At 51.9% G+C, this 15184-nt stretch overlaps 6 protein-coding genes across 6 annotated transcripts; 3 read left to right on the plus strand and 3 right to left on the minus strand.

Moving 5' to 3' along the window:
- Nucleotides 1-1383: 1383 nt before the first annotated feature.
- On the minus strand, nt 1384-3442 carry M430DRAFT_58947 (hypothetical protein). The gene is made up of 5 exons (XM_024868766.1): nt 3205-3442; nt 3083-3146; nt 2651-3030; nt 2026-2598; nt 1384-1963 (listed from the first exon to the last, which is right to left on the minus strand). Exons 1-5 carry the CDS (start codon nt 3296-3298, stop codon nt 1479-1481), a joined length of 1596 nt encoding a protein of 531 aa, XP_024721213.1. The 5' UTR covers nt 3299-3442; the 3' UTR covers nt 1384-1478.
- Nucleotides 3443-5386: 1944 nt separating this feature from the next.
- Nucleotides 5387-5842, minus strand: M430DRAFT_35259 (hypothetical protein). Its single transcript, XM_024866708.1, has one exon. It carries the CDS (start codon nt 5768-5770, stop codon nt 5606-5608), a length of 165 nt encoding a protein of 54 aa, XP_024721214.1. The 5' UTR covers nt 5771-5842; the 3' UTR covers nt 5387-5605.
- A 604-nt stretch (nt 5843-6446) lies between these two features.
- M430DRAFT_35260 (hypothetical protein) lies at nt 6447-7605 on the plus strand. The gene is made up of 2 exons (XM_024866709.1): nt 6447-7050; nt 7192-7605. Exons 1-2 carry the CDS (start codon nt 6592-6594, stop codon nt 7579-7581), a joined length of 849 nt encoding a protein of 282 aa, XP_024721215.1. The 5' UTR covers nt 6447-6591; the 3' UTR covers nt 7582-7605.
- Nucleotides 7606-8776: 1171 nt separating this feature from the next.
- Nucleotides 8777-10666, plus strand: M430DRAFT_121811 (hypothetical protein). Its single transcript, XM_024861821.1, has 4 exons — nt 8777-9026; nt 9232-9507; nt 9572-9858; nt 9915-10666. The coding sequence occupies exons 1-4, from the start codon at nt 8981-8983 to the stop codon at nt 10656-10658; spliced, it is 1353 nt and encodes a 450-aa protein (XP_024721216.1). The 5' UTR covers nt 8777-8980; the 3' UTR covers nt 10659-10666.
- Nucleotides 10667-11051: 385 nt separating this feature from the next.
- On the minus strand, nt 11052-12668 carry M430DRAFT_91016 (hypothetical protein; the record flags this gene model as incomplete). The annotated part of the gene is made up of 1 exon (XM_024869664.1): nt 11052-12668. A coding segment is annotated over one exon (1617 nt), but the record flags the coding sequence as incomplete, so codon positions are not given.
- Nucleotides 12669-13800: 1132 nt separating this feature from the next.
- M430DRAFT_19454 (hypothetical protein) lies at nt 13801-14872 on the plus strand (the record flags this gene model as incomplete). The annotated part of the gene is made up of 3 exons (XM_024864079.1): nt 13801-13915; nt 13967-14754; nt 14798-14872. 3 exons carry the CDS (start codon nt 13801-13803, stop codon nt 14870-14872), a joined length of 978 nt encoding a protein of 325 aa, XP_024721218.1.
- Between the last annotated feature and the right edge of the window lie 312 nt (nt 14873-15184).

Genomic DNA, 15184 nt, shown 5'->3' on the forward strand with positions numbered 1-15184 from the left:
GTAAGGTGGGTCAAACGTGGCTGATCAAAACTAAGACTTAATGAGCGGATGATCGCTCTATAAATGCATTTCAACAGAGGCGTAGAGGTTCGAAGCCCGCCTTGGGTTCGAGAGGAATAAAAGCACGTAAAAGTACTGCTGCCATGGAGTACGGATTCGGTCCTTTAGGACCCATCCGACTCAGCTCATGGATTTGTTATGTTATCTTTTGGCCGTTCACGCATATTCGACATGGTTAATGATCCTCTTCTAGAAGGTCGAGTTGGGATAAGGTTGTACAAAAACGGGAGGTTCATAATGTGCCTGGCCGGCTCCATGAGATGCCCTACCAGTCACCTCGAGAGGCAGGGATGTCCTCGAAATAAGATTCCTGCCGGCTGTCGCAGGGAGCATTGGGGGGTAGGTCCATGAGTTGTGATTGGTTAGGAGAAGGATGATCCCGCGGTCCTCCGCCCGGAGCAGCTCGCCCCTGGCGGAAATACTCTCCGTACTCAGGTACAGTACTTATGGACCGAGGGGGCCCGTGGTGAATTCAAAAGCTTCAGCGGATGTACCAGCATCAGGATTCGGGATCCAGGATCCAGCGGAATGACGGAGTCAACAGCTGTCGAGATCCCGATTCCACTAGGAATCCGGCTTTGCACAGCCTGGCGGAGCGCGGGGCGGTGCGGGACATGGTAGGAAGAGACGAAGAATGGCTATTGATAAATAGAAGTTTGGACTGTAGGTGAAGCTATCTAGATAGCAGATAATAGATAGATCACAGATAGCAAAGAAGCCGCGAAGAAGGATGCGCCGATCAAACCAGACATGATAACAAGGTTTGCCCCTCTTCGCTTGTGCGGCGATGGCGGCTTGTGATTCGCTCGTAAAGATTAATAATACCAGCAACACCACAGATACCTCTGTATGATCTTTTATGTTTATAAAATATTCGAAATATAAACATGAACACAATTATTACGATCTGCTTACCATCTTACGGTCATTCCTCAATCTCATCTCAATAGATTCATCGACAAGTTCTATATCAGATGGAACGTTGCGTCGCGGCACTCCAAGTACCGGTACCGCGTTTCAAGTTCCAAAAGGAACAAAGACCTGATACAGGCCCCGGCGGACTGGTGCTGATCAGATCATGCATTGTCAAATTGCGTAACATGGTGTGCAGAGATCTTGGCTAGGAGATTACTCCGTGTTAACTCCATGCCTCCGGATCGCCGGGCAATGTTGAAGTCAGAATAAAGATATTATCTCGAAGCTCTGCGCCCGACATTTCGCAGCCGTATCAGTTGAGAAGGTCAAAGGGTCAATTGACCTGTGAAGATATAAGCACTCTGTCTGCGATTATAGGTTCGTTATGCTCAAAGTACCTAGGGTATGCTGGCACCCATCTGGGTTCATTTGACTCGCTTTATTATTAGAGATGCTAGCTATACTTATCCAGTACAGGTTGACACAGCCGAGCAGCTGAGCTCTTAAGCCACAGGGTTTTCGTAGGCTGAAAACACTTTCTCTTCCACCTCTTTGAACTCTCTCATAATTGTTTCCTCCCTCGCCTTACTCCTGACCTTGAACTCACATGGGAACGGATGGGCACAAACCAGGAAGCCCTCACTGTATGCCCTCTTGGGATCAACGTCCGGCTCAATGATCGCACCGTTTTCGTCTCTGCCGGGACTAATGTTAAAGCCCCAAAGCAGCTTGGCAATTCCAAGGAACAGGTTCCGTTCTGCAAGATGGATACCGGGGCATAGACGGCGTCCAGTGCCGTATCCATAGTGGTCGCGATCCTCATAGTCGGCGGAACTGGCGAGGTGGGCAGCCAATTTGGTGACGCCCAAGTAATGGTCTGGATCAAAGACATCGGGGTTGGGGAAGCGAACTGGGTCATGATGCATACCCCATGCATTGAGGATGATAGTGCTACCTTTGGGAAGGAATTTACCATCGACCCAGTCATCTGCGACCACGTTAGAAATGTACTTCAGGATACTAGTGGGAAGTGAGAGAAAGATTACATACCTTCAGACAGAGCATGAGGGAAGCCAAGGGGAACAACCGGTCTCCATCTCATGGCCTCTTTGACAATCGCAGCCACGTAAGGTAGCTTGTCATAGTCTTCCCAGACCGGTGTCCTGTCTTCTCCGACAACTGCATCAATCTGTTTTTGCGCCTTCTTCTGAATCTCGGGCCACTTTGTCATTGCATGGATAAAAGCAATGACAATTGAGGATGAAGTATCTGAACCACCTTCCATCATCACGCCCCCCAGGAAATACAACTGATGTCTGTTGAACCCATGCTTTTCGTTCTCGTCCAGGACCTTATCCATGAAAGAACCTTTGCTCCCCTTAATCTTTCGTCGCTCGATGACGACGTCTAAGAATTCGGCGTATAGCTGGTTCATGGAGTCGCCAACGGCTTTCGCACGTGAAGCCCACATACCCAAGAATCGCTCAGGGATCCAGTGCAGGAAGGGATAGATGTCCACCGGGGGAGTGTTTCCGGTTTCCATAACCTTTGACCAATCCTCCATCATATCGTACAGCTTGATCATGTGCCGCGTGTCGTGCGTGGGTGTGCGGACTCCAAATACTATCTCGCATGTCAGAAGAAATAGAGGAGCCCTGCTGGAGACGAAACTTACGCAAGCTCATGGTAATGCTATTACTGAATCTCTTCGGGTGTAACATTTGCTTGTTAGGGGCGAGCAGAAAGTCCCGACACATCTGGATCGCCTCGGCGTTCACCACCTTGGTATGCTCTTTCTCAACCATGGTCTCCTTGAAGTGCTGGTAGATAACCTTGCGGAAAGCGCGCCACAGCTCTCCGTAATCCATGGCGAGTAGATGATCGCCTCCTGTAATGATTCCGTTTCCAACATAGGATTCCGGTCGGCCATTGTAGATGGAGGATTTCTTGTCGACGAGTTCTTTGACCAGCCGGCGGTCTGTAATCACGATCATTGTGCCAGTGCCGAGCTTCAGCGAGTACATTCCACCGTACTCTTTGGCCCATTCGGTGAACCTAAGTCAGGTCAGTGAGTGCGCAGGTAAGAGCCAGCACGAGGGAGACATGCTTCAAGTGGGCATTTTTTAATGGCATCTGATGGAGATTTCCAATGATAGGCAATGTCGGTGGACCTGCACAGAAACACATAAGCTGCTCTGCTCTCTAATATTTACACAGGGCAACGCATACCGCCAGGAAGGTTACGCTCTCTTTTTCCGACAAAGAGAATGACATAAGTGAGACCGACAAAGGCGCAGAGCGCCAGAGGGATCAGGAACGCCATGATGGGAAGATAGATGTACAAGTCTAGCTTGACCCTATTCCAATCCTACAGCCTGGAAATCGAAGTGAAGCTGGTCAAGGAGACAGGGTCTGTTGGTACCGACGAGCAGGCGTGGTACTTTATAGTCGATAGGAGGGAAAGACGCCGTCCGCCGTCCCAAGACTTCCCACGAGACTAGGAGCAGCTTCGTGGAATCTAATGCTTCATGTTTCGGACGAATTCTGATTCGCCGAACCGGAATAGCGGCCCATGGGGTGCGGGGTGCGGGGTAAAGAATGGGATATGCGTACCTACCTTAGTCGGTTAATAGTTTGTCGCTCTTCAACCAGCGGCCTGGAGAATCGACAACTTGATCCAATTCCAAATCTATTATATATAGCCGGTGGACCTTGTGACCGAAAACAGGACAGCGATGCGATGGAGATCAACCAGACTTAACGATATCATCTAAGCATCTTCTTGTAGCCGTTGCTAGCCAGCTTGGTGTCTGTCTTGGCACTTATAATCATACCTTGCAAGGTTGATCGATCACCCTGTATCCCATCTTTCCAGTATATCTCCCTTGAGGTTCCCCTTGACCCATTTGCTCCCTCCACTTTTAGAGCAGTGCCTCCATGCACCACGGTATTGATGAAGTCATAGAGAGTCTGCATACGATGTTGCATGTAATAGACCAATCGTCGAACCTGCAGAATCTACAGCAATATATGTAGGGCAGGCAATTTGAAGCTGTATTCGTCAATAGGTACCTTAATCAACCACGTCGAACTGGTTGTTGATCGGCAAATTAGGGGGCCGAATTACGCTCCCACGTGCGAATTGGCCAGATGGATGCCGAGGCATCCGATGAGATCCTTGACTATTTTCTTATTTTAATCGTCGATTTCGCTCAAGTGCGTCGTCTTTTCGCGTTTACTTAGAATCGACAGAAGCGAATTAGTCCGCGGAGCGGAAATAATCCGCGATACAGTTTTGATAGTATACAAAGTCCATATAGGAGGGACTTGTGGTACTGAAAGGATTTCTGTCCCTATATAACGAGGGAGACTTAGATGAGTCTATGTTTATTCTTGACTGGTTAACCAATAATGATACAGTTTTAGTGTCAACATAGTAGTCTATTTGGTCGAGTCAAAATAAAGATTGTATAGGAATCACTACCAAAACTATATCTCGGACAAACTCACTTCGCGACTAACTAGCTCCTGTTAACTTTGGAACTCTGAGTGGATACAAAAGGAGACACACTAAAACGAAAGTCTACGATTAGGTAGATACCAAGATGCCTATGCCGCAAGGAGACGTCCGGGGTCCATTAGATAGTCATTTTCATGCAAGACCAAGGCCCAAGAAACAGCTACACAGCCCCTAGTTCCACGCGCGGTGTAACAGAAAAGCATCCGGAAAACATCCATACCGCTTTAATTCCAGTGAGAGCCACTGCATATACAAACCCACTCCCAGAAAAACGTCGGCGGCTCCACGATCAAAAGGCTCCCTGGGTATACGATGTTGATAATTGCCTCACATATAAGGCACGCATACACAAGGTATCCATCGTTACTGGCGATCCTAATTACATAATCACCTCTACTCTGTACCTAGGTACCTTACCTTGGGTATCAAAGGCTGGGGAACACCAGGTTTTGGAATTTCAAAGAAACTGTTTCCTGGATTATGAGATGTGACAGTAAGGTGGCTACAATCCTACCCATGTAATAAGTACCTCACCTACCTAGGTACTGTGTAAGAATCTCTTCTCTGAAAACGATCGATCGATTGCGATAACACGTGATATGCGCCCCCCCTCCCCCCCCCCCCTTCTCTTCTCTTCTCCTATTCTTTTTAACTCCCTAACTCCAGTACTTCACACGCCTTTTATTCAACTGCTACTCGACCGTCTGTTTTATTATAATATACTCAGGCGGTAGGAAATAACAGCAGAGGAGATGAATTCGATGCAGAATGATTTATAGAATACATTCTTGAACCTCTAATCTAGAACCGCATCCTGAGCAGTTTTGCACGAGCAGAACAGGTAAGCACTGTGTATGATGGAAACCTTTCCTGATATAGATATTTAACGTTATCTGCTACTATATAACCTACACCACCGATCCCCTCAAACCCCTTCGACGCCCGAATCCGAACTCTCCGTCCTGAAACCCATCGACATCAACAGCTGCTCCACGAAGAGAGAGACCAGATGTCATGCGTACCTACCCAGGTACAGAGCAAGTTCACCACCCATCCTCCCCTCCCCCCAAAAAACCACAATTCGATAAGACCTAGAAGAACGCATCGAAATCAAACCCGCCGTCGCTGCTGCTGCTGCTTTCTCCGCGCTGTCCCTTCGCCTTCGCCTTTGCCTTTCCGCGAGCTGCGCCGGAACCGCGCCGGCAGGTCACAGAGTGCCATGAGCACCAGAGTTGGAATGAATAAGAGGGGGATAAAAATGACTTCCCATATCATGTTTAGAGGGGATGATAGCGAGCTTGAGGAGTGAAATGGAAGATTAGGCTCATGCTGGTGATAAGGTTTGTGGAAGTGTTCTGGAAGATTGGAACCGTTTATACCCCACGATTATGCGATCGGGTGCAAGCCAACCAACCAACCAATCCGCTACCTCACCTCAAGAGTCAAAACTCCACCTACCGTCCCAAAAAACAGCACCTCCGCCAAAAGAGGCACAATAAAAATAAAAAAAAGAAATAAAAAAAGATTTTTTGAAGTCCCTCAGGCGCGAGTCGAACGCGCGACTGTTACATCTGTTAGCAGATGTCTGAGAGAAATTGGGGTTGAAGAGAACATACCATTCCGGTGAGACTGTGACAATTACAGCCGGACGCCATAAACCAACTAGACGACCGAGGGATGGCAAGTTTGTTTGCTTTGTGTTTGCATTTGGTCTAATGAAATATATAAGTGGGATGGATTCTCGGGCGGGGGCAGGCACCATGCGAGGAGGGGATATAGATACGTCATTTGGGTGATTCTGCTGGCTTACACCGCTTATAGGCGTTAAGTGATGGGCATCGCCGAAAGTCCGAAGGGGTTTACAGTGGTGACGACCAAAAGACTGACTTCATCGCGACATCATCGATAGTGGGGGATTTGTATATATATGTGCGTGTGTGCGCGCCTTCGACGGGCTTGATGCCATCTAGGGATTCTCCAGATTCTCAGTGAGAAAAAAGACGAACAGGACAACCGCTCGGAAGCATTACGATACACGACTTGGAAAACTAGGTATACAGCGAGCAATACAGACAGACAGTACGACTACAAACACCATGGCCTCCTCACCCTACTCTCTCGCCAGCACCATCAAGGTCGGGGCCATCTCGATGCCGCGCATCCACCTGGGTGTCTACATGACCTCGGGCAACGAGACGTCGTCGGCCGTCGCCATGGCGCTCGACGCTGGATACCGAGCCATCGACTCGGCCGAGATGTACAGGAATGAGAGGGAGGTGGGGTCCGCGATCCGGAAATACCTTGCCTCTTCCCAGCTCCAGAGGAGCGATATCTGGTTTACGACCAAGCTGGCTAATAACACGAGTTACGATGCGACGAGGAAGGCGATTAAGGAGAGTATTAGGAAGAGCGGGATGGAATACCTGGATCTGTACCTGATTCACAGTCCGTATGGCGGGCGGGAGAAGCGGCTGGAGTGCTGGAAGGCGGTGGAGGATGCAATTAAGGAGGGGGAGGTGCGGGTTGGGGGGGTCTCGAACTTTGGGGTGCGGCATGTATGTGTCCTGCTTGTGTTTGTGCTTCTGCTTCTGCCTCTTCCATCTTCTCTTCTCTCTCTCCTTTCTCTCTCTCCCTTCTCCCTTCCCCTCCTCTCCCTATTCTCGAGTGGCCAAGCTGACCGGCTGTCTGCGATGCAGCTACAAGAACTCCTCGACTCCAAACCACGGGTGTTGCCGGCAATCAACCAGATCGAAGTGCATCCCTTCAACACGCAGACGGACATCACGTCGTTCTGCGCCAAGCATGGCATCGTGATCGAGGCCTACGCACCCCTCGCCCGCGCGCTGCGGTTCAAGCATCCAACCATCGTGAAGCTGTCCAAGAAGTACGAGTGCACGCCGGCACAGCTGATGGTGCGGTGGTCGCTGCAGCATGGCTATGTGCCGCTGCCCAAGAGCGTGACGAAGGAGAGGATCATCGCCAATGGACACGTGGAACACATCGAGATCTCGGCGGAGGACATGAAGACGATGGATGGGCTGGACGAGCACCTGGTGACGGATTGGGATCCGACTGATGCGCCTTGAGGGGGGAAAAGGGGGAAAGGAAGGAGAGAGATATGAGCGGAGAGGGGACGAGTGAAGGATGTTTGCTCTGTTTGTTCAGGACTACTGTAGTGTACTGGTACTGTACTGCGCTACCGAGGGCATCAAGCATCAAACCATCGCTGTATCAGGCAAGGTAGGGCTGTGAGGCTCTCAACGGCCGGAAGCTGCGCCTGTCCGAGATGAAGGGCCGCAGACCTAGACCGCAAGAGGATAAATGCAAACACGCAGTAAGGCTGAAAGGGTCCACCGCGCCAGGTACCAAGGGCCCGACGCTGTTAGTGAGTGTGACCAGAGGAAAAAAAACGTAAGAAAAAAGGAAAAGAGAGAATTTGGGGGGGGAGAAAGGCGTCCGACACCGGCTCTCCGGGTTGCGGCGGGTTTCGGGAGAAGTCAGCCGACCGACGACGGTGTGTGCGTGGGCAACGGGACAACGATGTTGATAATAATGCAGCTGTGAAACTTGTGCAGAAGCTTTTCCTCTCACATGTTTCTTCCCCGGGAATCACCCATCGCAGCTGCCTCGAGCAGGGTCTCACGCGACGTGGGGGGGGATCCCCTGTTTCTGTTCGTGGCCCCGCGGTCCCGCTGTCCCTGATTGGGTGTTAGCCCCCCTCAGGAAGCGAATGGCGCGGCGACGATAAGCACCGATATCCGATATCGATATCTGATTGTGGCGGGATGCCAAAGGGCGAAATACGGTATCGAGAGAAAAACAGAGGGGCGGGACAGAGCAGAAGGAGGAAGATCGAGACAGTAAGGTAAGGCACTCATGCTCTGCTGTTCTGTCCCAACAACAACAACATCAATGATAATAATAATAATAATTATTAATGAGAGAAGAAGAAACCCGCGCGCGCAAGAGCCAGATCCGTTTCAGGTTAGCCCGTCCGACTTTTTCGATTCCGATCGCGGCTCTTGAATTTCGATGGGATGATTCTTCACGTCACAGAGGCAAGGCGACGCCGACGGGAAAAAGGGCAAAATCCAAGGCACCGTAAACCAACTGTAAACCTCTGTAAAATACCTCCTCTAATACACCAATCTGGCCCTAAGTCCACGCCCTGTCCCTCACACTCCTCTGTTAATACGGTAAATCCCCTATATAGACACGGTAATATCTTCCCGCCCTAAACCCTTCTAGAAACACAAAAGGCTTCCCCCCCCAACGGCCCCTCCGTCCCCCCCTCTCTGCCCATAAAAACCTGGCGCCGCGCAACATTTCTCTCCTTTTCTCTTCTTCTTCTTCTTCTCTCTCAACTCTCGTCTCTCGCCCCCATCAAGCAATCTCCGCCGTCACTCCATTGACCAGTACTTCTGATTCCTGTGATACCCCTTCCGTTGCCGTCCCCCAGATACCCTTCTTCTGCCACCCGTAATCATGCCTGTCCTTCCATCTGAGCCCGAGTTCGAGCAGGCCTACAAAGGTACTACTGACATCCTCCCTGACTTTTGCTCCTCCCCCCATGGCCTCCTCCATTGCCCATACACGACTCTATCCTTTTCCCCTGCCCTCTGCAAAGAGCGGGTGAGCTTGTCACGGAGGGTGAGGCGGGGGGCGAGGGAGGGGGCGATTGAAACGCAACAAGATTCCTCTGTTCAGGTTCTTCAGTGCTAACTAATGCCTTGCAGAGCTGGTCTCGACCCTCGAACAAAGCACCCTCTTCGAGCAGCACCCCGAGTACAGGACCGCACTCAAGGTCGTCTCTATCCCAGAGCGCATCATCCAGTTCCGCGTCGTCTGGGAGGATGACAAGGGCCAACTCCAGATCAACCGCGGATACCGTGTGCAGTTCAACTCAGCCCTCGGTCCTTACAAGGGCGGTCTTCGATTCCACCCTACCGTCAACCTCTCCATCCTGAAGTTCCTGGGCTTTGAGCAGATCTTCAAGAATGCCCTGACTGGCTGTGAGTGCCCTAATATTGTTTATCTAATGCATCTCCTCCTGCACATGAACTAATCACTCGGCAGTGAACATCGGTGGTGGCAAGGGAGGAGCAGATTTCGATCCCAAGGGCAAATCCGACAATGAGATCCGGAAGTTCTGCGTCGCCTTCATGCGCGAGTTGAGCAAGCACATTGGCGCCGACACTGATGTGCCCGCCGGAGATATCGGGGTTGGAGGACGTGAGGTTGGATACTTGTTTGGTGCCTACCGTGCGGAGAAGAACAAGTGGGAGGGCGTGTTGACCGGTAAGGGTGAGACCTGGGGCGGTTCTCTGATCCGACCTGAGGCTACTGGTTACGGTCTCGTCTACGTTCGTCATCCCTTTTTCCGCCCCTCTCAAATCACGTCCTAACTAATAATGTACAGTACGTCGACCACATGATCGCCTACGCTGGCCAAGGCTCTTTCAAGGGCAAGAAGGTCGCCATTTCCGGCTCCGGAAACGTCGCCCAGTACGCCGCCCTCAAGGCCATCGAGCTGGGCGCCACTGTGGTCTCCCTCTCCGACTCCAAGGGTTCATTGATCGCCCCCGAAGGCTCGTCCTTCTCCCCTGACGACATCATGGAGATTGCCTCCCTGAAGCTCAAGCACAAGGCCCTGACTGCCTTCTCCCACGGTGGCAAGTTCAAGTACATCGACGGCGCTCGACCATGGACCCACGTCAAGGTCGACGTTGCTCTTCCTTGTGCCACCCAGAACGAGGTCTCGAAGGAGGAGGCCGAGGCGCTGATCGCCAGCGGCGCCAGATTCATTGCTGAGGGATCGAACATGGGATGCACCCAAGACGCGATTGACGTCTTCGAGGCGCACCGAAAGTCGAACGGGGGCAAGGCCATCTGGTACGCGCCGGGCAAGGCGGCCAACGCGGGCGGTGTCGCCGTGTCCGGACTCGAGATGGCGCAGAACTCCCAGCGCATCTCCTGGACCAGCGAGGAGGTCGACAACAAGCTGAAGAGCATCATGGAGGAGGCCTTCAAGGTCGGCCTCGAGACCAGCAAGAAGTACGTCAAGGCGGCTGAGGGCGAGCTGCCGTCCCTGGTGGCCGGCTCCAATATTGCCGGTTTCGTCAAGGTCGCGGCCGCTATGCACGACCTGGGTGACTGGTGGTAGATCCGGCGCTTCTTGGATCAAGCTATGTATGTTTTTTGTTTATAAAAGAGGGGCGGTTCGGGCTGCGTGCGGGTTGGGTTAGTTCTGCTGCTTTAGCCTCATGATACGAATGAAATAGATAAAATAAACGATTTCTTCTCATCTATATCTGATCTCCTGGGTGCAATATTACATATTATATAATATACCGACCGCTCCAAGATCCTCCTCATGTTCGCGCGCATTGTCCAAGGAATGAATCCAGAGATACGAAGTATGGCCAGGCATATATCGATCATTTCATTCTTTCATCTCAAATTACAAGAGTTCTAAGCATCGATAACTACATACAAGAAACAAACCATCAAATCGATCAAAATCATACACACATACACACACCAGATCAGATCAGCCCCGCACAACATAAAACCCACTCGTTACGACCGTCTTCTCCTTCGACAGATCGCTCTGCGTCCTAATGCCCATCTTATGCAGCGGCACCTTGTCAATCTTCTTCTGCACCGCCAAGCGCGTGTTCGCATATCCCATCTTCGCCTTGTCCAGCTTGCGCGTCTCTTCCGCCGCCTGCGGCGGCGGGAGCTCGGGAGCCCAGGCGGGATGGTCCAGGAAGGTGCGGAGGAGTGCGACGTCGTTGGATTCCGAGAGGTGGGCGGCTTCGATGGCGGCTTGGTCGCCGGCTTGGAGCCCGCGCGCGAGACCGGCGCGTTGCGCGGGCTCGTCGGGCCGGATGAAGCCCATGATGAGGACGTCGATGGGGGTGCGCTCGGGGGGAGGGCTGGAGAGCCCGTGCAGCAGGCGGAGGGTGATGGTGCGTTTGTTGGCTTGGGCGAGGTTGACGCGCGTGAGTTGGGAGGCGTCGATGAGGGTGCAGGAGATGACGGATTGGTACCAGTGATTGGTGCTCGGGTCCGTGGAGAACTTGTCGAGGACGCGGACCCAGCCGAAGTAGTAGCCGTAGAGCTTCTGGATGATGGCGTCGTCGACGTTGGACAGGGTGAAGGCGAGAAGATGGGATTGAGTGATCTCGTTGCTTGTCTGGTTGGGTTGGCTGCGGCCGCCGAAGCGGATTGGGTACGGTGGTTGTGGCCCCCCTTCAGGCGAGAGCCCCTCGCTGCTAGCCCCCGCGAGGCTCATGCCGGCCTTCTGGTCATATTCGTTGTTTGCGTCTTCAAGCGTCGTGCTGAGCTTGTCCCCGACACCACTCACACCAACAGCTGCAATAGCCGCCTGTTGAGTCCACCAAGATGGCATGTATTTCTCCACCGAGGTCTGCACTACCTCGGTCACGGGCGCGATGTAAGCCCCCACCGTGTTTTGCACCCCCGTGCTCAGCACCATTGCCCCTAGCTCCAGCGGTAGAGTACTCAGGCTTGCCCCTCGGATGGAGCTGGGGTCGCTGGATGTCGAGAAGACGCGGAAGACGGGGCTGGGACAGAGCACTTTCTTCTTGCTTCCTACACAGAGGACAATCTGGAAATACCCATCCCCTGCCTCGGCCGGAATACGCACCACGGCAGTCTCCCGCAACTTATGATCTCGTACATTGGAGTGCGCTTTCTTGTAAAACGCCTTGATATCCCTTTGCCATGCCCGCTCGTCACTCGGATTCAACTGCTGGGATCCGACAGCCATTGTAGGTGTGACGTTCAACCAATCACCATTTTGTCCCATCAGGGCTTTCACGCGCATTCCTGTCTTCCCCGTCCAGCCCTTGCTTTGCAGCCATAGCGTCCGGTCAGGCGGTAGTGGCGCATCTGCGAAGATTGATATCGCAATGGAGGTACTCGTCCCTTGGTAGAAGACCAAGCCGTGGGAGTGGCGCAGGATCGTGAAGTGCTTGGTGCTCTCCGTGGGGTGTTCAATTAGACCACCTGCGAAGTGGCGCGCCTCGCGATATGCCTTTTGGAAGTATGATGCAGCAGAGGATTGGGACGGCTGGGAGGATTGGGAGGGGGCGGGAGAGGTAGCTGTCGTCGACGTAGAGACCGAGGAGATGCTGCTGGACGGGAGGGAGCTGGCTGCAGACGAAGAGACAGTGCTTGTCGATGCGAACGTCCCGACTCTCCCGGGATGAGTCGAGACAGGGCTTGAATACAGTTTAGAATCCGTGATGTTTGGCGGATGAGATGTCTGGACTATCAAGCCGGGGCGTGAGGGCAACGGCGGCGTTATTGGGGCGCCTGAGGTGGATGGTCTCGAGTTGATTCCCACGCGGTATGCGGGGCTGCTCGAGGACCCATTGTGATGCTGGGATGTCACCGCCGGCGCAGGGCTGGAGACTGGCTTGCGGTTCAGGCGGAATTGGCTCTGATCCTGGCGGGCATCGTGGGGCGGCGCAGAGCCTTGCTCACTGTATGGCGGTGGGGGCTGGTGGGAAGCCATGGTGTTGTCGGGAATTCTGCATCTCCAGAAGATTGAGGCTCCTTCACACAGAATCCGAGTTGACAAAGACAAGATAAGACGAAAAAGACGATTGACGAATTGACGAATGGAGTTCAAGATGTCGAGAGAATTCTTCGGCCCAGATCCGAGGGGCTGCGTCATGCTTATGTAAGATTCGCGGCTCCTGCACTGACCCCCCTGAAATAGCCGAAACGTGGGAAACTCATTAGCCATCTCCCCTTTTCGGATCATCTCACACTACCTTATCTTATCATGGAAAACTACCTAGGTATGCTTGGCTGAAGAATGAGTGGAGAGAATAGCCAAGACACCGGTCTGCATTTGAGATGCTGATCTTGACAATTCTTGGCGTTTTTCTTCCGGGGAAGACTAATAGAGCTAACAGTATTCTTGTTCTCCGCGCTATCTAAGTCACTGGGCTCTTTTCCCTCAACCTTAGGTGAGGCAATCTTCCCTGCAAGCAAGGGCAGGAGTATGCCAGACAGACGTAGTACATGTACTATTTATTGGCCTTTATATATAGGTCCTCAAGGTCCCTGGATCCTGGACCAGGTGGGTTGAGGATGTCAAATCACGTGATGATAGGTGAGCACGGAGATAAGGTAACGACCACCGTACAAATTCTGCCCGGCGGTGTGGCGGCATCTACAGAGCACCTATACCTCTCCCTATGTCGACGATTAATCTCAATCCCATGCCAATTTGACTCTCCGCCATACCGACTCATTTCTCACCGGCTATGGAATCACCCAAACCTTCATTTAATGCGACCGACTGCTGTGCGTTCTGCCGTGAGCAACTCCCTCCGCACAGTCTGCAGGGTGCTGACGCCTGGCAATCTAACTTCCGCGCCGGTATAGTCCAGTCAACTCCTCTGTTATTTACACTACTGATACTCCCTGCAGCGCTGTGCCTAGACGCGAACGGCGACGATAGCATCGAGATTACTGAAGTCGCCTGCCTCCCGGATATTGACGATGACATTGATGTTCCTTTGACCGGACGTCTACGACCCCAGACAGTTACGATCTCGCGCGATCCACGAATCAATCAGAAAACCCGAAATCAGCAAACCGCTTTCTGTTTCCATGACTGGTGCTACTCGATCTTGATATGGAAACTCAATGGTTGTCCTAGATCAGTCATCTACAAACTAGCTCGAACGCTTACTGCTGACCCCTCAATATGGGAGAATATTTGCGAGCGACGACTGGATCTTGACTCAGTGAGCAGGCTTCAGATGCTAGCTAGTAGTCAGTCTCAACCGCTCTTTCTATCTAGGTTACCTGCGGAGCTTAGGACCTACATCTGGCGGTACATTGGGTTAATGACGCCATATAGCGCGTTCATCCTCGTTGCAGATGAAACGTCTCGCCTCGCTCACCATCTACACTGCCCTTCAAGTCGCCGTCTAATACTGGAACGAGGATCACATTTGTCAACCAAGATGATTTCGGTTTTTGGTACTGAATATGTCCAAGACTTCGTCATAGATAGAGATTGTGAGGGCAATCCCAATCCTCTTGAGGATACTACAGGGGTTAAATATGTCACGAGTCTTGGGGGTATCTGTGCAATTCAGCTGCTTGGTTATAATTGGGAAAGTGGTTGGATTGGCAAGATTCCCAGGACAGACTGTACCTGGCATGGATTGCTAGAAGGAAGTGTCTCGAGCTTTCGCTGGGGCTATAACGTAAGTTGGTATTATATCTACCAATTTATTCCGACTGAACTAGGAAGGATCTCAACTGCGTCGTTATATCGCCCCCGAGGCATTTTTCACGAAATCAAGTGGTATGGGATCAGCCTGATTTCCCGTCTACTTTGCTCGATCCAGATGCCGCATTGTTTAACTTCGATCGAGATATTCTCCGTTCTGTTACAAAGGATCCTGAGCGACGCTTTTTCAGATACCTATCCTTGTATAGCGGGGACGAGTACACTAAAGGCCTTACTATTTATGTCTCCGGACATGGCATAGTAGGTGTAGAAGCTTATTTCACTCAGACTTCGAGGTTATCTGGATACCGTAGCGGTTGCGCACTACACTTTCCGCTCTCTACAAAAGAACGGATAACTTATACTTGGCTTCGCATTGTTAATTCCATTAGCCCTGCATTTGC

The sequence above is a fragment of the Amorphotheca resinae genome (genome assembly GCF_003019875.1).
Source record: "Amorphotheca resinae ATCC 22711 unplaced genomic scaffold M430scaffold_6, whole genome shotgun sequence".
In the NCBI taxonomy this organism is placed as follows: Eukaryota; Fungi; Ascomycota; class Leotiomycetes; order Helotiales; family Amorphothecaceae; genus Amorphotheca; species Amorphotheca resinae.